Source organism: Misgurnus anguillicaudatus, chromosome 7 (assembly GCF_027580225.2).
Source record: "Misgurnus anguillicaudatus chromosome 7, ASM2758022v2, whole genome shotgun sequence".
NCBI classification, from domain to species: domain Eukaryota; kingdom Metazoa; phylum Chordata; class Actinopteri; order Cypriniformes; family Cobitidae; genus Misgurnus; species Misgurnus anguillicaudatus.
In genome coordinates this window covers 21,022,728-21,046,904 of record NC_073343.2, presented here as the reverse complement: position 1 = coordinate 21,046,904, position 24,177 = coordinate 21,022,728, and the positions used below count along the sequence as shown (strand labels likewise).

At 37.3% G+C, this 24,177-nt stretch overlaps 2 protein-coding genes across 2 annotated transcripts in view; both read right to left on the bottom strand.

Moving 5' to 3' along the window:
* The window catches only part of LOC129417476 (inositol-tetrakisphosphate 1-kinase), a 67,786-nt gene extending 60,025 nt beyond the window's left edge, over window positions 1-7,761 (bottom strand). The window contains exons 1-2 of the mRNA XM_055172176.2: window positions 7,464-7,761; window positions 6,615-6,784 (exon numbers count right to left, since the gene is read on the bottom strand). Coding sequence (XP_055028151.1) covers window positions 6,615-6,709 — 95 coding nt within the window. The 5' untranslated portion in view covers window positions 6,710-6,784; window positions 7,464-7,761. The remainder of the gene's footprint in view (window positions 1-6,614; window positions 6,785-7,463) is intronic.
* Window positions 7,762-9,064: 1,303 nt separating this feature from the next.
* LOC129418063 (serine/threonine-protein kinase PLK4) lies at window positions 9,065-23,585 on the bottom strand. Its single transcript, XM_055172988.2, has 16 exons — window positions 23,361-23,585; window positions 22,470-22,565; window positions 22,256-22,351; window positions 19,637-19,751; window positions 17,994-18,975; window positions 17,225-17,310; window positions 16,343-16,686; window positions 16,141-16,245; window positions 15,955-16,057; window positions 15,709-15,858; window positions 13,886-14,019; window positions 13,644-13,738; window positions 13,064-13,190; window positions 12,447-12,590; window positions 9,864-9,970; window positions 9,065-9,641 (listed from the first exon to the last, which is right to left on the bottom strand). Exons 1-16 carry the CDS (start codon window positions 23,388-23,390, stop codon window positions 9,542-9,544), a joined length of 2,814 nt encoding a protein of 937 aa, XP_055028963.2. The 5' UTR covers window positions 23,391-23,585; the 3' UTR covers window positions 9,065-9,541.
* Between the last annotated feature and the right edge of the window lie 592 nt (window positions 23,586-24,177).

Genomic DNA, 24,177 nt, shown 5'->3' with positions numbered 1-24,177 from the left:
AAGGGCAGTCGTAGCCTAGTGGTTAGAGAGTCGGGTATGTAACCTGTGAGTTGCCAGTTTGAGTCTCTCGGCTGGAAAATTGCAACTGCACTAGGGCTGGGCGGTATATCGGATTTAGGGGATATATCGATATGGGTTCCCGACGCGATGCAGAATTAGCCCATACCATTCATATCGATATGGTTTAATGCAACTCAAGCGCGCATACACGCGCTCTGCGCGAGCCCGCCAGTCACAGCAAATACGCGACATGGAGAAGCACGCAGAAACTATGTGACGCTTGGATGCGCCTCATGAATGTGGACATTCAAAAACTGCATGCACTCGGAGGATTGTAATAATTGAGTTCAAGACTAAAATAAAATGTCTCCTCAACCTGCTTTTACAGAGAGATCATTGGAATTAAGTTATTGCTGCATATGTGTGCTTTCATCCCAACAACATGTCTGACGCTCCATCACAACACCTTTTTATCTAATACGCTATTGAAGTTATTCCTCATCACTATTATAGCAATACCAAGTGAGTGATACTGCGTTTATACTTTAGTTCGACGGGACAAGTGCGTAGATAAAACAGAAACTCCGAAGGAGTTTTATTTTGTGGTGAACTTTTTCCTCAGATTCAAAGCCCAGTATAACAGCCACAAACAAGTCTCCGTTATTTAATTTTAAAACGTCACTTTAGAATTAGTAACGAATGATTGTGCTGCTTCAGTGAAGCTATTAGTGTGAATTAATGAGATTATTATTAAGAAATAATAAGGGAGGATGTGTGTGAATGAAACACAGACACTTTAAATGTGCTGAATGTGTGCGCGTTATAGTTTCAGTTTGCACGTAGCCAATCAGATTCCAGAACCCCATCTGTTCTATAAACTTAATTATTTTGGATCATATGTTTTTAAGTTTTGTCCATTTTTGTGACTGGAATACACTGTAAGGACAGAAGGACTGTGACACCCCTTCTAATGAAGAGGATTGACTACTTTAGTAAATTCTGTGAACACAAATCTTAATGCTACAGACAGTTCAGTATATTCATGAGAATTGTGTGTTTCTAATTTTATGAATAATAATTTCAATAGTATGGGCAGGACACTTTTCTTTAATTATATTATAGATTAAAGATCATATTACATGATAATGCCCATGTGCACAAAACAAAGTAAAAAAAAGAAATGATTAAGAACTTCCCTGGTTTGTATATAAAGTTAACTAAACCCAGCTAAACAACTTTGGTATGACAAACATTTACCACCCATCAAGGACACGAGCATACAGTAATTTCGGGTAAGATAAAGGCTCTAACTAAGATGATTTTTTTATATGGTACTGCATGGTATATAATTTTTGTTTTGATTTGAAGTGGAATAGATAGTTTATTAGGGTGTATTTACAACTTTAAGGTACAACAACTTCAGCCACAAAGATTATAAAGGCTTTGACTTTCAAGTAACATTTTTATCCTTTTTGTAAGAAATACCGGATATATATCGGATACCGGCATTCCTTAAAAAAATACTGGGATATGAATTTTTGCTCATACCGCCCAGCCCAATGAGGTGCCCTTGAGCAAGGCACCTATCCCCTATTGCTCCCCGGGCTGCAGGGACAGCTGCCCACTGCTCCGTGTGTGTGTGTGTTCATGATTCACTATTGTAGCTGCTAGTAATTAACTGGTCTAAATTGCTTTTGGGTCATTCACCACAACACCCATGTCACTTTGCAAGCCCCGTGGATAAAGAACCTGTTCATGAAACCAACCCATTCTTAGTAGGATATAAAATTTTGGTTATGTTACTTTAAGGCACTTTATTAAAAAGGTTCAGTGGGGAACCCAGAGTCTTTTTTTTACGTTGACACCGTTAACTTTAAGAATTTAAGTAGACATATTAAACCACTAAATTTAAAACACAGCATGTAATGAACAGCAAAACATATTATGCAAAGCTGATTAAACCAGATTAACATTTTTTTGTTTGTGTGAAAGTCAGCCTCAGGATGCTGCTGTGTTGTTGTTGGTGGTTGCCACAGCAATGTAACGCAGTGGCTAAACTGTAGAGTGATTATTACCAACGGTTACTAGGTTGCTAGAGTATTCTGGGTAGTTGCAAGTCGCCTGCTTTCTGGTACAAACAAGTAAAGAGACCTTACCCGAGATGAGTCAACCTGATCTCAAGGGAAATTTACCTATTTAACATGGTGGCAACTCCGAATTTGTGTGAATGTGAATCATACAAAAAACATACGATTATCCAAAAAGGCACATGGTGAATGAAGATTGTCCTACAACATATGAAGGAATGGGATGTTACAAATTAATACGATTACCCACCAAAGTACCCAAAATAGGTATGTATTGCATGAGACTGTGTTGGATAACCCTATATGATACTCTTGTCGTAAGCTATTAGCTTCTTCCTTCAATGAAAGTCTATGGGATTTAAAAAGAAGTAAAAGTAGGGGTGGACGATATGACCAAAATCTTCTATAACGATAGGATTTATTTTATATCATGATAAAAATATGTATCACAGTAGAATTTTTTATTTTTTATAAGGTTAAAATCTTTAATACCTTAGAAATGTTCATAATTCTCACAAAAACTTATACAAGCATAAAAAAAAGATAAAAACTAACAAAACTCAAGCTCTCTGAAGATAAACAGTCAATGATAAAGAAATGATAATAAATAATTAAGTATGTATGTATGTATAGAAAAGGTAGAAAAGTGATTTAGTCAAGAGCAGTGAGAGATTTTCTCGCAATGCTGTTTGATAAACATGAGTGACAGACAGGAGCAAAATTAGGTAACTTCCCCTTTAAGACCAAAGTCCGGATCCAATACACTGTTACACATGCGCTTTCTCTTTTAGCCATTTACTTTCTCTTAGTCGTGTTTATGAGGACACTTGCAAAGACGAGAATTTGACGCATATGTATTTTAGGCCAATAAGCGGGAAAAATGGTCATGAGCTTAATGAGCAGCTGGTGCGTGACTTGCGTGCTCCTCACACACTGAAAGAGTGCACGCAGATCTGTTGTTTGTGTTTCAATGGCTTAAAATAACTTGTTTTAAAACTGCTGTGCCTAAATACGTATACAAACATTACGTTTTCGCAACCACACGCACAGGAGCGTGACTTGGGCACGTAACCTCGATAGAGTTGATAGTCCAAAATCTCTACTGGTTGGCAAATTTCTACCGGTTAATTATGTCTTTTATCGCCGACCCCTAAGTAAAAGTATACCCATCTACCTCATTTTTGAAATCATTTATGTATAGTACTAGAATGCTACATTGCAAAAATTGAGTATGTAAGAATTAGAAAATGTAAAAAAGAACAACCCAGTAAGTTTTGGTAAACCAATATCTGCAGGCATGTGAAAAAATAGGTTATTGAAATTTGGCTCCCTTGTGACGTCAAAAGGGGATCTTATTCTGGGCTCAACACAAAGGACTGCCCGGTGGCCCGGGGCAAGCATGAGAGAACCAGTGCATCGGGCCAGTGCTTCGCCCTCAATGTTTTGAACGTTGCCTTCTTAGCAATGTCATGAGGTTTCTCCAACCTTATTGGTTGATGTAAACAACGTGTGTTGCTTGTTACGTCAGCTGGTAGAGCAAAGAGATGTTAAAATGGTGGGGCGCCGGTCAAAAACGTAATAATTTATCTTGAAAGCGGACATTTACTTTGGTAAACACAACGTAAAAAACGATGCAATGTTTTGCACAATTTGCTGACAATTTACAGGTAAAGCAGAAAAGTTGAGAGCTTTTTTGTTGGAACATGTCTGTTGTATATGTATACAATTATATTTGACTTTTGAATTATTATTTTTAAATATGTGACTGAATTTGTTTTTAGTGGGGACAGTGAACATTTTGGCCCGACCGGCCCAGTATAAAAAATTATTTGCGTAGAGCCCTGTTATTATAATAATTAGGGATGTCCCAATCCAGGCTATTTGGCTGGATCGGATATTGGATCGAGGACCGACAACATGACCGATACAATTCCGATACTGTGTGTTAGCTGTGTTTGTTCAGGGTTCTCGCCTACTTAGTTAACTTCAAATTCAAGGACCTTTCCAGGTCCAATACCCTCAAATTCAAGGACTAAATGTGGGGACACATTTCAAGTGAGAGCAAGGTTACATTGTGTTACCTTTTAAGATACATTGTTACAGTTTCCTTTTGAGGGAACTTGCACTGCGTCACTTTGGGGACGCCTCCAGGGGTAAGTGTGTCTGAATGTGTATATCAAATTCAACCAATGGTGAGGCTTAACGACAAAGACAGGGTGATGAGGGAGCCAGGAAGTATATCGCTATCTGAAATATGGCCAAAGACGACGTTACAGGGACGCAGGAAGTATGGCAAGGGAGAAGCGCGGCTCATTCCCTTCTCAGGGAACAACAGTTACATACAACCAGAGACGTTTTCATGTGTCAAACACAACTAGGCAAAAATGCATTTTGGTATGAATCAACATACAGAAGATATAAACATTTAGAGCGAACAGTTTAACACGTGTGCTAAAAGAGTCTAGAATTTTTATGATATTACCCAACACTACACAGGGAATAATATGGATTTTTTTCCCCAGAAAACTTCTTGCATAAAATAGATTCAAGCACTTTTAATGACCTGTATCCATGTATGTATATTTTCAAAAACTTCCCAGGGCCTGGAACCCCCCCCCCCCCAGATTCACAAACTTTCAAGGATTTCAAGGACCCGTGGGGACCCTGTTGTTACTAACAAGCTATTAAAAGAACAAAGTCTTATAAAAGCACCATAAACGTTTTATGCACTATATTCAAAGTCTTAATACACTCAATAGCTTCATGTGAGGAACAAAAATACATGTATGGATATTTAAGTTCACAGAACACTGTAACTTACTCGCAAGTAAATCCACTGGTGAAGCGGACGGATGAAACACGTCATTTACACGATAACTGTGGGCTATTTTAAAGATCTGATTTTATAATGTCTCAGTAAGCCGTTGGATGGATGCAATTCACTATGTGCTGAGCACATGATGCATCGATGCTATTTGTGTTTTAACAGTTATGAACTTTCCATTGCGAAGCGAGGATTCCCACAAGAGGATGCCTTTTTCTCAATATGCGTTCTTCAGCGATCTTGCGTAAAATGATAGCAAAAGACTTAAAGCTGGTTAATGTTATGAAGCTTGTGCTTTGACTGGATGTGTTTAAAAGTGTGCTGTTTATGATGCACATCCACAGAGTTAAACTTTCTGTACATAACTTAGTTGAAAACTATGAAGTCTTGCATTTTATGCAGATAGATGCACGTTGTACATTTATGTTGTATAAGGCTTAATATTATGTAGAGTGCGTAATATAGAAAGCGCTTCGGTTTGTGTTTAACCCTTTAGTTTCACTTCATCACGCAGTTATTCCTGTAAGGGGTTTCTGTTAAAAACATTTAATTCATTAATAATCTAGTATGTGTTCATTGTTCTGTCATAGTTTCTTCAAAATTAAGTTTTATTTGAGTGTTTTTTATAAAAATATTTTTCATTTTCACCATGACGTGTACGCCCCGCTCCCCTTTGATTGCCCCGCCCCCAGTTAATCGAGTACTGGTTCTTCAGAACTATGGATTAATCGAAATGAAAAAATGACATAAATGCACATCACTAGTTTCTTGTAACTTGTAAATCATTTTAAATGATTGATTTTTACATTTAAAATTATACTAGATGTAGCAGAAAGCACTATATACATTTAATAACAGTAGTATCAGGCAGGTAGTGGTATCGGCCGATATTCAGAATTCTGGTATCGGAAATGAAAAAGTGGTACCGGGACATCCCTAATAACAATACCGTCCCTTAATCTGCACTATCCAACCACGATACTGCCATTCAGCGCAGAGGCAGAGAGAGAGAGAGAGAGAGAGAGAGAGAGAGAGAGAGAGAGAGAGAGAGAGAGAGAGAGAGAGAGAGAGAGAGAGAGAGTTAAATACCGTTCCGTTAAATAAAATGATTCATTCCGTGGAATAGATTTTTTGTCATTCCGCCCACCCCTAATGCCAATCATCGTTTTCATTTTATCAGCTTATTTGCATTTTAAAGAACACACCCAAAAAACTCACATTTTTGATCACACCTAAAAGAGGCAATTTTAACCTGTTGTTATAATAAATTATCTATTATAAATTACCTATATGACATTTTGAGTTAAAACTTCACATATGTACTCGGACACCAAAGATTTATTTTACATCTTAAAAAAAATCTTGTGCCATGTACCCTTTAAATCAGAATAACACTTTGACAACCTAAACATCCATTCCTGCTCATAACGGCACTTCCAAGACGAAAACCAAAACAAAAGTGTTATCTTAGCATGACTCCTTGTTGCACACAGATTTACACAACCTCAAACACCCTTCCTTTATTGTTCTCAATATAGCTTCCTAATAACCATGTCCGATCATACTCATATACCATAACATGAACACAACTTGATTCACCACTCCTATCTTTAAAGTAGAAATGCTGGAACAAGAACAGGCACTAAAAACTGCTGGAAACACATGCAGGATGACATCTAGGAAAAAGATGGATCTCCGCTTACCTGCACATCTCTGCAAATGCCAAGAAATTGAGTTTCTTCATCTTTTTCTCGCTGAGCCAATAGCCCACACGCCTGCATCTCAGAAAGGTCTGCATCTTCGACCGCTGATGGCCAGATGTGACACCAATGTCACTCCAGCAAAAACAGGAAACGTTCTTCTTACACAACGCCTGTCAAACCAAAGAGAAACGATCAGTCCAACAAACACGTGGCTACTATCCTCTTAATGATAAAGTCATATATGAAGACCAGCAGGTATCTAAACAACAAAGACGGATGCTGAAATAAGCCAGTAGATGTTCAGAACAGATCCTCTCTAAAGTGATGCCCAGGTCATACTAGAAATCTCCATGGCTGTGTCTCAAAACCAAGTGAGCTGCCCAACTAAATACATTTCCCAATTTTCGAAGTCTCCTTGGAGTTTGAACGATTTGGGTGTTGTTTGACGCTGTATGGAGACATCAACGCACGTACACTTGATAAGAAGAGGAAACCGCCTGAAATGCTGTCCATGAGGGGAGCTCACCAGATGTTGAGACACTGCCCAGCGCTGGATTAAACATAACTGTATCATTATACTGAACCAAATACAGTTCAATCTTACTCGTATGCATATTTTGTTTATTTTTTTAAAGAAATGAAACCAGACTAACGTTAGTGACCAAAGCGGACTACTGAAATCCGCTTTAAACCGCTCATTCAACAGCAGCACAAACAAGCTAGCACTCCACCTACTTTCACATTCATATCATCTCAAGTCTAACTGATAACGTTAGATGTCAGACATCCTCTACTCTTGTTTTATCCCCAGCCGACACATTTAGAAAGCAGATGGAGTCGTATAAATACCTGTCTAGTGCATGTTTCGGGCTCCGATAGCAGTTAGCTAGCTGGAGGGCAGTCTGGTGTCCATAACTCGTGTGCTTGTCTGTCTGTCGCTGAGACTGTTAGTTTAAGGAGCCCTGATGATGATCGGACGGATCTGATGCGATCCGATCGCAGTCCAGAGGTGGGGCTGGGCTCAGTTCAGTCCGGCTAACATGTGTATCTGTGTGTGTGCTGCTCCTAAAGCATGACAGGAGGTTTGTGCTGTTCAGCGCCTCGCCGCTCGACTGTGGTAAACGTCGCTTCCTAGCAATGGTCGCTAAGGGGCGCCAGTGCGACGTGTGCTATGGCAGTACTTCGACTTGCAGCAGATAATGGGATTTTTAAACAAGGTTAATAAATATTTAACCATCTGTGTGTAGCTGTTTTTGAAATGATTTTTGTTTAAAGATAGAAAGAAAACTTTTTTGTGTGTCTTCAATGAAAGATAAACGGCTAAATAAAGATAACTGCTGTAAAGTGGACTTTGTAAACAATGTTTTGCAATGGAAATGCTTGTTTTAAAAGCTGCAATCCGTAACTTTCTATCGCCATCTCTCTGTGAAACATAAATTTGCATGTTATTTTCCTTTACGCGGGTGGATGTCAAAATGACGTCACACTGACTTTTCCCCGCGAAAATGCACCACACCGCTGTAAATAAGAAGAGCGAACAAATTCACACATACATTATTAATTTTATCATTTTAATGGCTAAATTCCATATACATAAATGTAAATTCTCTGGTTTAAAACCATGCTTTACAGTATTTAAAAAAGAAATAATGCAGTAATTGAACTAATATTATCTTAAAAAATATATATTATTTTCTTATTTTTATGCTTTCCCCCTAAAAAACAGTTTCTTTATTTTTTCTATAAAATTATCTACTAGAATTATTTAAATGTTTTCATTATAAAAAATTATCATTACCGCAACATGATATTACATTAAATATATGCATTTATAAACTCATGTTTCGGTAATGAGAACTAAAAGGTTGTCTAGGTACTATGACAAACAAAATTTCAACTTTTATCTGGAGAAAAATAAAAACTGCTTACCCTTCCCTTCCAACATTTTTTCCTTGTTCCTTGAGGGGCTAAACAATGATTAAAAATTGTTGCGGAGGATGAGACACATTTATATTCCTTATTATTGTCTTTACATTTACCAATGATCACCAAATACCTCATGTTTCTTTACTGTAAATGTTTATAGTATAACATGCACTGAAGCTTTTTATTTTTTAGATTTTTTAATTATAAATATTTTCATGTCAAAGAAACCAAATCCAGTCATGGACACATTGCGGAAATGATAATTTTCCCCTTAAATGTGGAAAAAACAACAAAATTGGTTCGTATGATGTCATTTGAAATGATGTGCAAAATATACATGAAAAGATGTTTGTAACTTTATGCTTCTTATTTTGATACTTACTTTTTTTTATCAAAATGTTTCATGACACCTCATAAGTCTAATTTCGCGAGAATCACCCACCCGTGTCGCATTACCACCTTGGGTTTGCATTATTTTCGAATATTTCAAGGCCCGTCTTCAATTACTCTTCATATATAAAATAGGAGGAGGGTTACACTTTATTGTCAAAATGTAGCAGTACATCTTAATATTTCTAAAGATTTAATTTCTTTATGCAAAATATATTTTATGTCACAATACCATTACCAGTTCAACTCCCTGTTAAATCTTTCCTACAAGTGCTTAATAAAGCAAAAACACAAAACAGCATGACCAATTATAGACCAGGCAGCAGATGTTTAATTCTTATTTGTACATCTAACATTTCATTGTAAAGCTGAAAACACTGGTAGAAAAAACAAAGCCACCACGCACAATACATCTACATACACAAAGACAGAAAACCCATTATGTACAACATAAAAATATATAATTTTCATAATCTTTAGGACTATATGTACAAAGGTTAAAAATGTATTTACAAACACTCAAAGCATTTTCATTAGTTGAATGTGACATAAAAAACAGAAGTGCTAGGTCACATAAACTCTGCGTTTGTTTGGCGTGTGATTTGTTTTTCTCAGCGTCTGGCAGCAGGGCTGGCCAAAAGCCCCAGGATGGTGGACAGACAGTGTAGCTTTTCTTTGACCAGCTCTGGTAACTTTTCATTCTCTTTATACCTGTAAAAAATTGGGTAAAATTAAATCTGATCCTATGTATTGTCTCAAATAGCCCTGATTTTATTTATCTCATTCATTACTTATATTTTCGCTAATATAACGAAACTCAGGTCTGTTGTGAATAAAGTAACATTAACCAGTAATAGCCCAATTTGTACACTTCAATCAAATTTCTTTGTGTCAGATGTGTTTAATAATTAATTTCTATATGAAAGCCTGTACCTGGTTACATGTCCATCAGATGAAGTAAAAGTGATGCAGGAGACGCCAACTTGAACCATCAGCTGGGATCCATCATTAAACTGAACCCAAACCTCACCACTTGTAAGCTAAAACAAAACAAAGTAAAATGATAATACTGTATTTTACTCAGTGTTGGGGGTAACGAGTTACAAAGTAACGGATTACAGTAACTACATTACTTTTTTGGGTAACGAAGTAAAGTAACGCATTACACTAATAATATTGGTAACTACACTACTTTACTAGACTATAGGAACGCGCTTTCCTGCGTTACCCAAGCAGTGTTTGCCTGGGTGTAAAGTTCTGTCTATTTAAGTGGTGCGTGCATGCGTGTCCCTGTACGTGTGCCGTTGCCATAGAGATTAATTTGACGGAGCTGCTGGTGCAAAGGGGAGCGGGAAATGAAGACGGAGGGTTTCAGCCACTGGGGCGATATTCACATAACTTTCAGCGTATTGCTCGAAAGGACAAAAATATTAGTGTGAAATGCACACTATGCCCACATGACAAGTGTCTTTCAACGCGATGAGCAACCTGTCTGAGCATTTGTAAGCCCAGCATGGCAATACAACACTTGTGGCGAAAGATCCTGCTTAACTTACCGGTCAGGGATCGAGAGGTCCGAACCCGAAGACGGAATTAGGTAATGAACCTCAATCGAGTCAGAGCATAATTCTTTTAAAGAAATTATTTGAACGTAACCCAAACAGCAATGTCGCGTGCGCTCAATTTATAGAAAAAAGCCAGGAGTCAGGACCGCTGTTTTCTTCATAATCTTACTTCCAAATCTAATCCTATAAACTTTTCGGTGTTTGATGTATCACTGTTACCGCCCTGGCAGACTGTCTTAAATAGAGAAATAAGTTAATTCCTTGATTTGCGTTGTTGATTCATTTAGGCCTATAAATAATTCCCCCACGGGTTTAGTTTATGCGCAAAAAGCATTAAAATGAATAGAACGTGATGATTACGCCTTTCTTTAGTGAAAAAAATAATAAAATAAATAAGCCTATATGAAATGTGTTTCCCTTAAATAATTAGCAAATTAACAAAACGAATTCAAAAGTAGCCTATATGAGTGTATTTATTGTGTGACGCGCTCCCAAACCGATGCAGCACAAAACACTTTTTACCTATTTAAAAAAGCACAATGTGTTGTTATTATTGTGAGTGTAACTTTACATAAATAAATTTACACATTACAGTTTTGAATGTTGTTTTACTTTCATTTGTATGACCATAATTTAAGGTAATTTAAGGTAATGCAAAATGCAAGCTCCTCACGCGTTTCATGCCATCACCCGCGTGGGTTTACACAGGGCAGCGAGAAAGAGACATTAAACTTTAAACATTTAACATTCTACTTGAGTTTTTTTGGACATCCCTTTGGAATCACTGCAATCATATCATCAATTTATAAGGTAATAATAAATATAAGCGCAGCGCTTATGAGTGTTCAAACACTGCTGACCGCTCAGCTGTCAATCAGCCGACCCTCACAAAGTTTCACATTAAATGATAATATATTTAAACAAGCATGGTCCTGTGCTTATTTCTGTCAATGTTCTGCATGAAGATCTTTAAAGGTTTCTCCTTACATCACGATTTGCGGTGCGGCCGGTCGCAGTCTTTATGTAAAACGGGTATGAAATAAATTGATGCTGATGTCGGATAATGGGTCAATTGTTATTTTAATCGCGCGGATGCGGGTTATCAAACAGGACTGTGCATGACTCGTATAAGGAAAATGGAATGACAACATGAAAATGATCAAATAGCCTACATGTTAATATTCTGTATGAAACCACCATGGGCGCTAAACTTGCGGTGTTAAAGGGACAGTTCACCCAAAAATAAATTATAAATTTTGTTACAAACCTGTATAAATATCTTTGTTCTGATAAACACGAAGCAACATATTTTGAGAAATGTTAATAACCAAACCAAGCATGAGCCCCATTCACTTCTATAGTAGGAAAAAATAATACTATGGAAGTGAATGGGGCTCATGAATGGTTTGGTTGCAAACATTCCTCAAAATATTTTCATTCATGTTCACCAGAACAAAGACATTTATACAGGTTTGTAACAACATGAGAGTTACAAACCTGATTTACAAATAAATTATACAGAATTTTAATTTTTGGGCGAACTATAAATCCGATGGGGTCAAAAATTAGGGTGCACCTAACTTTTGTGCTGGTGCACCTAAGAAAAAATGTTAGGCGCACCAGTGCAACCAGTGCAAAAAGTTAGTCTTGAGCCCTGGCCGGTCATTTAAAGTAGTCACTCATCATCAGCCAACCCCGCCTAAACCATGTCCATGTATCTATGTGGTAAATTAAGAAAAAGGAAAGTAAAGTAATAAGTAGTGAAGTTACTTTTCAAATGCAGTAACTAGTAAAGTAATCTCATTACAATTTTAAGAAGTAACTAGTAACTAGTAACTAATTACATTTTTTGAGTAACTACCCCAACACTGATTTTACTACACTGTAATGTAAACATTACAAATTATTATTTTATTATTATTATTATAATTATAAAAATAAGTAAACTTACCTGAGATGCCCAGCCAATGTTTGGCACAAAAATGGACTTCAGGACCTTCCCTGTGTTAATGGTTCGTTCATCTTTGCCTGACTGGGGTGAGCTGCCTTTAGCCATACTGGCTGTGGTGAAGTCTGATCCAGTGTAGGAAATCATCTAGGGTTTAAACATTTTATCAGTTAATAATAAAAATCATTTCAAAATTTAAAGAGCACAAATGCAAAACCCTTTAAGTGGGTCTGACATGTGTATACTTGCAAATAAGCATTTTTTCTATCCGACTAATGGATTCCGCCAACAAAGCAATCTCTCGTTTTTACGGATTATTTTCCCCTCTTAAGATTGTTTTTTCATCTCTATATAAAGCACTTTGAATTACTTCAGTGTATGAAATGTGCTATACAAATAAAGTTGCCTTGCCATGACAAAGCGGTATTTCTGAATGGCCTGAGGCCAGGATTATGCGGATTAGAAAGTACTGATGACTGTATAATACGTGCCGAAAGCATTCAGGTAATATAATTTATGCCGGAGGTGCCGTTTATCGGCTTTCGTATCTAAGCTCCTCATTTCTTAAACTCTGAAATAATTTAAACACTAGATGTGGTACAAATTCATGCATGACGTACAGATGGAGTGATGTTTGGGGGCTGCGGTGGACTCGGGCACACCTGAGCGACCGCTGCAGGTGCCGCAGGGTTTGAGTCAGATGAACAATGACCCTGAGGGGCTGGAGAAACAGGATTGGTGGGTTTCCTGTTAAACAAACAAATACAAGTGATATATGATTATTCAAATACAGTCAAGAGTGAATTTAAAGTCTAACTCCAAATGTAAGTAAGATATCTCCACAAAATGCCTAAGTCACATTTGACCTCAAATTAAAAAAAAAAAAGATAATTTGCATAAAGAAAATAAACCCTGCTTTAAGATTTTAAGACATCATTTTCATTACAATTAAGAACTTTCCACAAAATTCCATAATGCACCACCTAGATATTTTATTTTCCCTTTCTTTGCTGTATTTACAATTAAAACAATTTTTTTATTACTCTGCATAAACTGAAGGAAGTGCAACAAATACCAATATAGAAAATACATAAATGTAATAATACAACAATTTAACATCCAATTGGGGGTGCACTCAAAACGTATAAAAGTCTCAACGAAAGTCTTACTGGTCCACAACGGTCTAAACCTAAGGCTCACCTGCCAATAGTGATGGGGAAAAATTGTGTGCATTTAGCACTACGCTGCTCCTCAGCAGTTATAGCTGCTTCCAAAGATAGACACATCCGATGTCCCTGAAAGAGACACAAACACCTGAGTATTACTACTTCTACAAACACAATATCAAAGTAGCATACAGCCCGACATAGAAACATGTACACTCACATTTTACAGTTAAAAGCCAGAAATCAGCTTTGATAGTACTAAACCCAAAGCAGTACCTCCTCAGAGAGCTCCATGTAGAGTCTGCAGTCAGCACTCAGTCCATTCAGCCCAACGTCGCCTTTCACCGTGTATGACTTCCCACTCTTCTCCACCACACGCATCTGCTCGCTCGTCTTATGGGTTTTCGCACCTGGCCAAAAAAAAGACAAAATATCCTTTTAATACATTAATGGATGTACTTGTCTCAAAACACAACAAAGTCTTTTTAAGGAAGTTGCATCACTGCGCCGCCAGGTTTGCAACTCCTTCAGGTCTTGCTTAAGCCAAGTCAGATACTGCGCATGGGTCAGGGCATGTCATTCTTTACAGGAACACGCCGACTTTTTGGGACTTTAGCTTATTCACCGTATCCCTTAGAGTTAAATAAGTCAATACACACCTTTTTCATCTCCATGCGTCCCGTCTGATGCCCCCGCTGCTAGCCTAGCATAGCACAAAGACTGGAAGTAAATGGCTCCAGCTAGCATACTGCTCCCAATAAGTGGCAAAATAATGGCAACATTTTCCTATTTATATGTTGTGATTTCTATAGTCACAGCGAAGCACTGCTACTTGGGCGGACTGATTAGCTCAACACTTGCGCGAACTCTCTACTCCTCACCACGGGGCTTCTCAGGTGCTGCGAGCAAATCACTCCACACAAGTAACAGTGCTTTGTCGTCTGAGAATATAGTTCCCAGTATGTATACGGTTAAAAGATGGCTGTGTCTCATATGACCTTGTTATCTGTACACGCTGTGACTATACAAATCACAACATATAAACAGGAAAATGTTGGCGTTATTTTGTCACTTATTGGGAGCAGTAGGCTAGCTGGAGCCATTTACTTCCAGACTTTGTTTTAAGCTAGGCTAGCGGTGGGTGCGTCAGGCAGAATTACAGTATGCATGAAGATAAAAAAGGTATGTATGGACTTATCTTACTCTTGGGAATACGATGAATAAGCTAAAGTCCCAAAAAAAGTTGCCGTGTTCTTTTAACGGTAGACAATTGACTCTTTTTACTAAAAGGCAGGACTAGAACGGCCATATTGAACGCTGCAATCTCCCCCATTCATAGCAATAGCACTGACGCATCTCATTAATATTAAATATCTTTAAAAACAATAAAAGTTTAAAAGTGAAGGGTGTAATTTATCAGAACCTAAAAACTTCCTCTTGTCAGTTGTTTAAAGGGGACATATCATGAAAATTTGACTTTTTCCATGTTTAAGTGCTATAATTGTCCTCAGTGCTTTTATCAACCTATAAAATGTGAAAAAGATCAACCCAGTAACTTTGTTTTGGTAAACCATTCTCCACAAGCAATAGGTAATTGAAATGTGCCCCCCCCCGTGATGTCAGAAGGGGATAATACCACCCCCTTATTCTGCACTTTTCAACCACGCCACTGCCATTTAATGCAGAGATCAGCTCATTTGCATTTTAAAGGACACACCCAAAACAGCACCTTTGCTCACACCTACAAAGTGGCAATTTTAACATACTATTATAAATGATCTATATGGTATTTTGAGCTAGAACTTCACATACGTACTCTGAAGACACCAAAGATTTATTTGACATCTTAAAAAAGTCTTGTGAAATGTCCCATTTAATTTGCAATTACTATAAGCTACATTTGTTGGTTAAGTTCGAATTGTTCCGACATGACGCAAAATATTATGACTCAACCTATATCACAATAACATTGTGGGTGGGGTGAATGCATTTATCTGAGCAACTGAAGCAATTTGGTTACATCCTTTACTCTAGTGATGTTAAAGATTACGAGAATATCAATTGTAAAAATCATAAAAAAGTCAATCTGTGACACTCACCATCATAGAAGCACACTTCCAAGTCTGGGTTTGGAGAGTTCTCCATCAACATACACTTGGCAAACTTTGTGTACAATGTGACTTTAGGGGTCTTTGATTTCACCAACTGAACAAACTTTGTAGCATACTGGTACTTCTTCCAGTATTTTTCTGTAGGAAACAAAGTAAATTGTGATGCTCTGATGATCTTTCTTATTATGATAAATCATACTTCAACCGCTTTCCCTTGATTTAATCATAACTTACCTGGTAAATCCTCAAAGCTGCAGATGAGAATGTCTTCAGGTGGTGAAGGGGGATGGTCCAAAACAGGGAAGCCTTTACCTTCATTGGGCTGGTATACTGTAATCTAAGCATATCATCTTCCATAAATAACAATATTCCAAACAACCATTACCTGTTGTATTACATTTACTAGGGAAAGTCCCTCACCATGGATCCGTCACATGAGATCCTCAGTACTTCCTTGACTCTCTCTTGAGTTCCTTGTCCTTTCAGCAGCTCCATACACACCTCCCCGGTGTCCAAGATACTAACCTGGGGAAAAAACACACATTTTATCATTCATCTTTTAATTTTACCATATAAATAAATCTAGACATGTCCATGAAGACTGCAGAGTGGCTTTGCTCACCACAGCGTTTTTGGTCTTCTGTCTAATGGGCTTGAGCCTGGCAGCACAGAGCGGTAAAAAGTTCTTCTTACAGGATGCTTTTTCCTTCTCTGTGTTTGCTTTGCCTTTGGCAAGTGACGGACCCGGGTCCGAGTAGAGCTGAGATTCTGTTGCTTGCCCTGCTCTAAACTCGTCCTCTCTGCCGGGTCTAGGGTTGGTGTGAGGGAACAAGTTGGGCTGCTGTTGAGAGCGAAGGCCGCTGGGTTTGTCACTGCAGGAGGTTGGTGTCACAGCTTGCCTACGTCCGGCATGGAAACTTCCACTGCTGCTGTGGTTGCTCAGATCTGCTGGCCTCTTGAAAGGCCCTTAAAAAGACATAAAGACAATATAAAGTAATCTAAACCACTTGACAGGTACATTACTAATCATTTAAAGCAATATGGTGTTATATATTGTGATATGCATTACTGTGCAAAAGTCTTTGTTGTTTCAATGCAATGTTATAGTGATCATGTATAATTGTTTCTCGATCACTTTAATAAATAGAATACATCCCGAAAATACAGGAAATGTGTATATAGTATTACAAACTGCATAAAAATGTAAACTGATGTATCAAGATTTTAGGGTAAACTCCCCTTCCACTTGAGCAATAGCAGGACACTGCTGGATCTCTTAAACCTAAATGAAATTAAATCCTAATTTCTAATTTTAAAGAAATTAGTCTTTTTACTTCATTCTGCTAAAAAATGCTCAAGATGTGTTGTAATATAACCCAATTAGAACTACATCAAAGAAAGCACGGAGAGCTAAAGCTAATTTTTTTGTGAATTCTTAGAATTTCAACCAAATATACATTTCTGTGAAAGAAACCCTTTAATAAACCGTAAGAGATAGTGATACCGTCATTGTTGAACCAGGGCTGTGTTTGAGAGTCGGATATCTGCGATCTTACAGAATGCGTAGATGTATGGAAAGAAGATCCAGAACTGAGGAAGAAAAATAACAAAAGTACAGTTTATAACAAAATAGGAGTAGATACTGCACTACATTCAGGGTTCCCACACCTTAGCTAACTTTAAATTCAAGGACCTTTCAACGACTTTCCATATCCAATACCCTCAAATTCAAGGACTAAATGTGGGGACACATTTCAAGTGAGAGCAGGGTTACATTGTGTTACCTTTTAAGATACATTGTTACAGTTCCCTTTTGAGGGAACTCGCACTGCGGTGACACTTTGGGGACGCCAGTTACATACGTAACCAGAGACATTTTGATGTGTCAAACACAACTATGCAAAAAAGCATTTTGGTATGAATCAACATTTGCATACAGAAGATATAAGCATATAAAGCGAACAATTAAGCATGTGTGCTTAAAAAGTCTAGAATTTTTATGATATTATCCTACACTACACAGGGAATAATATGGATTTGTTTTCCAGAAAACTTCTTGCATAAAATAGATTCAAGCACTTTCAATGACCTGTATCTATGCATGTATGTTTTCAAAAACTTCCCAGGGTCTTGAATTTTTTCTCCCAGATTCACAAACTTACAAGGATTTCAAGGACCGGTGGGAACTCTGTACATTATAATACTAAAATAACATACAAGCTTATATGCTGATATTTCCAAAAAAAATGTATATAAATCACACTGCCTCTTACTTTGCAGGCTGCTTGACAGGTGGAGATGGGAGACGTCCATGCTCAGAGTAGCTATGGGGCATATCTCTGTAACTGGAGGTTGGTGGGAACAAGCGCCCAGACCCTGGAAGTGTCTCTTCTGAGTGGCATCTCTCCAGCTCCGCCTCCTGTCGATTTTGGCTAAACCCAGCACCGGATCGATCTGACGAATGAGCTCGTCTCAGGTAGCGAGAATGAGGCCTTCCGCTGTCAGCGCTGAAGGGAATTCGCCCACCACCTATCCTGGAAAATTCTTCTTGCGAGTTAGGCTGCCATTCATGCCCACTCTTAAAACTGGAGCTGGTGGAGTGATGGGAGTGGCTGGGAATCGGTGCCATGCGATTGGGTAAGGGCTGTCCAATCACCTGCCTGGTTCTCCTCTGAAGTCGACTGCTACCGCTGCTATTGGTGGCATTGGAGGCTGTAGATATTGTGGCAATGCCGCTGTCTATGGATCCTCCGTCGCTGCTTCCAGAGTCTTTATTTCCGGTGGGGCCAGTTTGAGTCATAAAAGGATGGTCCAGCACTGCCGAGAGGCTGGGTCTGAGGGTGGGGTTCTTTTGCAACAGCTGCTGAATCAGATCCTGAGCTTCTGCTGATATGTGCATAGGCATCTGATACTCTCCCAGTACCACCTTGTTGAGAGTGCGTTTTACAGTGTCCGTGTCAAAGGGTGGTCTTCCTGTTAGGAATGCGTAGAACATGCAGCCTAGTGACCAAACGTCAGACTCCAGGCCGTGAGCGCTGCGTGTGGCCACTTCCGGGGAAATGTAGTTTGGTGTGCCGCACATAGTGAAGTGCTTCTCACTGGGAAGCTTTAGCTGTGTCGCCAAGCCAAAGTCTCCAATCTTAATGTTCATGCTGCTAGTGAGCAAGAGGTTGGACAGGGTCAGATCCCTGTGCATGATGCCATGAGTGTGCAAGTACAGCATGCCCTTTACAATCTGATGCATGAAGTGCCTCGCTGTTAATAAGACAAACAAAAATTACCAGATAGCAACGTTAGAAACAAACACTTAAATCTGTTTTCCAGCATCGCATTCCTACAGACCTTTGCACCCTGAAAAAAATGTGACTAAAAAGTGTTAAAATTCTTTTTGGAGCGACTGTATATTAGGGTAACAAAATCCTTTTTGTACTTTTAGGTAAAATATGCATCAGATCAAGAGTTTGATTTTAAGTTAATATTTCAATAATTTATAGCACATTTGCATGTTTAGCTTAAAAAAAATGTAATCTGCTTTAAAGTTTGATTAAAAACAAGTTGCATCATCATTATTATTAAATAAAATATATATTTTGTGTAAGTAAACGTTTTATTTATTCATTAAAATTATTTGTTTACATTTTGTGATTTAATTGTAATCAATTCATGGTTTTTCATCAACTCACTAACCCCCTTCAATTCTGTCGTAGACCACCAGGGGACAATAGAAAAGAACATTAGGCTATATTTCACATAAACTTGCAATCTAAATTAAATAGGCAGGTAATTGAAAAATTAAATGTAAATGGCAGTACCAAAAAACAGACAATATGTTTTAAAAATGTGTCATCTTTGCTGGCCCACTAAATCAGTTCTTGGCCTGACTAACCCTCTTCTAACAGATCAAGTTAAAACTCACCTTCTTCCTCTGTAAAAGGTTTTTTCCTGTCTTTCAGAAAGCGGCTCATCTCTCCATTGTGACACATCTCCAGAACCAAGTACACATAATTACTGTCCTCAAAGTAATTGTACAGCTTGAGTCAGAAAATAGAAAAAAAAAACAGAATTAGTCAATATCTACTTAAAGTAATTCAGTGTGACAACTTTCTTCAAATAATATTAAATAATAATGTTATTAGAGCTGTCACAATGTTTAAATAATCGTCTCATCGCAACTGTTTGACCTCATCGCGATGATTTCAAATCACCGCAATGATTGCACATCTCTCTAAAAAAAAAACACAAGGGGGAGCTACATCCTCGTATAAACGCGACTGTATCAGATGGCACTCCTTAACTGACATTATAACACGATAAATTGCAAAACCATTCAATACCGTGGAAAAAATCATGCTAAACTTTAATATGCAGTATGAACTGGCAGGTAAAACATACATTTTCAAAACAGCAATTTCAAATATAGGGAAGTGAAGGATGCTATTCTTAAGGATCTGTAAGGAATAGATTTTTTTGCAGCCACTACAGACATATGGTCCTGTACTAATATGACCTTGGTAGGATTGGTTACTATTTAAGGCCTGTTCTGGTATAGTCAATTTATTTTGATTGCATTTTTTTTTCTGTAGTTTTTCAGACACTGTGTTTTTTTCCTATTTAGAATTTTCAGTTTTTGAAAGATATATTCAATAAATAATTACTTTTAAATATGTGTTGTGTGTTAATATTTACTGCCAGGTAAACCTTGCAAAAGATTTAATTTAAATTATAAGAACAACGTGTGAAAATTATTTCATGAACAAACAAAAATTATGAGAATTAAATGGCAAAGCAATAAAACAGACAATTAATCATCATAATTGTCACAATTTATTACGCAATTAACCGCCAGCCAAATTTCATATTAGTGACAGCTAGTGTTGTAGTCAAGACCACCTTAAAGTCATGACCAAGACCAAGACAGGCCAAGACCAAGACAAGACTTTAAAGGGTCGAGACCAAGTCAAGACCAAGACCAGTGCAAGTCACTGCATTAAAACAATTATGATAAAATGTGGAATATGCATATGATGTATGCCATCCGTAAAGTTGATAAAATAATCAAGGCATTGCAAATATGTGGGAATTTATCTTTGTCTATAAGCAAATAAAAGTGAACAAACACTAAGGAGCTGAAATCAACTTATCCATTTATTCTGAACTGCCTTTCCATGGCTTGCCATCCACTTCACACAATGCAGGACTTTTTAGTAAAAAAATTAGACAAACTGTCATTGGGAGAAACTTAAACAATGCTTAAACAATGCCAACATCATATGCCAAACCTAAATAAACTGCATTAAATTAATGATAAATAAATTTGTGATGTGCCATCGGTTGTGGTCTTAAATAAAATTGTGAGTCCTCTTTGTATGAGACCGAGACGAGACCGAGTAAAAATGCGGTCGATTCCAAGAAGAGACCAAGACCTTTAAAAAGTGGTCTTGAGACCGGTCTCAAGACCAAGACCGGTCTCGAGAACTACAACACTAGTGACAGCCCTCCATTTTATATTATTATGCTACAAATATGTGCATAGTAGAGATGCACTGTAAATATCGACCAATAATCAGTATCGGTTGATAAAAGCAAATTTTCACATTATTAGCAATTCGGCATGGCTGTGTTATCCTGTCAATCAAAAGAGAACAGAAAAATGCAATGACTTGAGCTCTGTGTATAGAAAATTTCAATAAACATCACTAGTTTAATGTTCAATATTAATATAAAGGAATAACATTCAAAAAATGGAATCTTCAAAATTTAGTTAATATAACCACCAAATCATCGGTATCAGCAGATATCAGTATATCAATAATCGTCTATCGGTAGAAAAATGTAATATCGGTGCATTTCTACATTGTATATTCACGGGGGGAAATAAGTATTGAACGCATCAACTTTTTTGTACCAATATTTCCAATGAGGTCATTTACATGAAATGTTCACCAGACATCAGTATTAACTCGAGAAATCCACAAATTTAAAGAATTCACAACATTAAAGTCCATAAATAAAGTTATGTGAAATAAAGTTGAATGACACAGGGAAAAAGTATTCAACGTGTTAAGAAAAAGCTAGTCAGCAAGGCAATGAATCAGCTGAAATCCATAAGTATTTAGAAAGTAATTATATTTCCTATATGTGCAAATTATTATCAGCTTGGTTAGTCAATCAATATGTTTAAAAATTACACTTATAAATGTACAGTAAGAGCCTTAAAAGCTATATTTGACTAGCCAGCCAGTAAAATAAAGTAGGGACTAGAGAGGTGAAAAATGATTAAAACTAGAAAAAAAAATCCACTGAAGAAACTGCCTTTACATTTCTGAGACTTTAAAACTGAAAATGACCATTTTAATAATTCTTGATTTTCCATTAAGCGCAATAACATCCAAAATGTGTGTTTATGTTTATTTACTAATGTTACCAAACTTAAATAATCTGGCAATAAAGCTGTAAACAAGCTTTTTTTGTTTAATTGCGACCATGAGTTGAACTGTAACAGTAATCCATGTCTGTGAAAAGGATTTGAGCTCACCTCAAGAACTGCTGGATGCTTTAACCGACACTGAATCTCCACCTCATTAATGACTCTCTGCACCATGCCAGCTTTGTGCATTGCCTTCTTGTCAATCTGCAAGTACATATGGGTACACTGAACACTTTTGAACAGATGCTGCACAACCACAACACCGGTTATCTACTCGCTTGTAAAACAGAAGATTAAAACACGGCAGAAAGTATGTTCTTACCATTTTAATTGCCACCTCCAACCCTGTGTTTACAGATTTTGCTCTGTAAACACAGGCAAAGGAGCCTTTACCCAGCAAGGTGAGAACTTTAAAGTCCTGAAATATAAAAGAATGCAGTCTGCGTTACAAATTAGAAACACAAATGCAATCAATTCAAGAGTTCAGTGCTGTCCCCCGGGATCCATCTTATTCATTTGAAGGTTTCTTTGGAGGAAAATCTCAGCACGAAAAATCCTACCTCAATGTTAAGATCTGCAGATGATGCTAAAATTCTGTCCTCTTGAGAATCGTTAGTAGTTACATTTTGCAGGAATGACTGAATTAAGTCCAACATCTTGCATAGAGTGCTGCGATCACGGATTTTACCCAACAACACAATAGCATCCCGTTGGAAACGGTGTGCACTCTTTGTTGACGCGTCACTAGTTACCTGCATCTGACATTGACATCTGTTTATCACTCTCCCGCTCTCCTCGCGCTTCTCTACCTGACACTGACGCCACAGCCCGTAGCCTAGCAACTGTCTCCACGTTCGCAATTCCCAAAACACCTTTGCAACGTTAAATGTACCGCAGATGGATGAACAGACGGCGAGAGACTCAGCATGTGTCAAAACGTATCGGGGGTATTTTTATTATTTAACTGAAAACGTTTTTCATGTCATGCATTTTGGCTCGGTCCCTGTAAACAATATGATACGTTTAAAACTCTTTGCCAAATGCAGTAGTAGCAGTAACGAATGAAAATTAAGACCTGGGCATTTACGAAATAATAAGTTTAAATAGTTTTCAAGAGTTTAAACAAACAAACAAACACACACACACACACACAACAACCGAATCAAGTAAGTTACGAAAGCCAGGCTCGAGCCTCAAGCGACCGCTCACTTACCTCAATTTTATCACCGATAGAAACACTCATTTTTACTTCATAATATCTTCAGTAGATCGATTTGTAAAATAAATCCAAAAACATCGTTATTTTTCTGTAGCGATTCGATGTTTTGACTGGAGAATGACGTACAAAAATACATTTAATATGTGTGAATGGCTTCCCCTCCAAAATGTTTGCTTTTCCTCCATTTTGAAAAAGTCCGCCCGTTAGAACTCGTAATGACGCAATCTACGTCACTCGAAAACTGACCAATGGGTGGCCAGAAGTCGAATAACACGGAACTAGACATCGTTTGTCAAATTAAAAGTCCTAAATTTCCAAGGCATGATATTTTAAATACCCAACCTTTTAAGCTTGTGTAAAGTGCATCTCATTTGCATAATTTTAATTAAACAAAAACAAAACATTATTCTGTGTAGTTCTGTTAGTTAGTAGACTTTTTATCTGAGGTTTGATTATATATATTAGTGCTGGGCATATCTCATACAAAATAAAAGTGCTGGGTGTCATTATTATGTATATACATGAAACATTTACATTTCATTCACATATATATATATATATTTATTTTTATATATTCTATATAAATTAAAAAAGATATAAAAATAAAACATTTCTTAAATGCGTGTGTGTGTGTAAATATAATACAGAATATAAACACACAGCACAAACTCATATATTATGCAAAATAATTACTTTTATTTTGTATGAGATTAATCTAGATGAATCTATGCCCAGCCCTAATATATATTTATTTATTTATTTAAAATCAGGTGCTGACATTCTTATTATAGTTATTGACAGCATGGTCTTG

Coding starts and splice junctions, on each gene's coding strand:
- LOC129418063 (XM_055172988.2), bottom strand. CDS start 23,390: ATGAGTGTTTCTATCGGTGATAAAATTGAG. Junction 19,752..22,255: donor AGCATCCAGCAGTTCTTGAG/GTGAGCTCAAAT, acceptor TTCTGACTCAAG/CTGTACAATTACTTTGAGGA. Junction 14,020..15,708: donor GGAAGTGTGCTTCTATGATG/GTGAGTGTCACA, acceptor TTTTTTGGCCAG/GTGCGAAAACCCATAAGACG.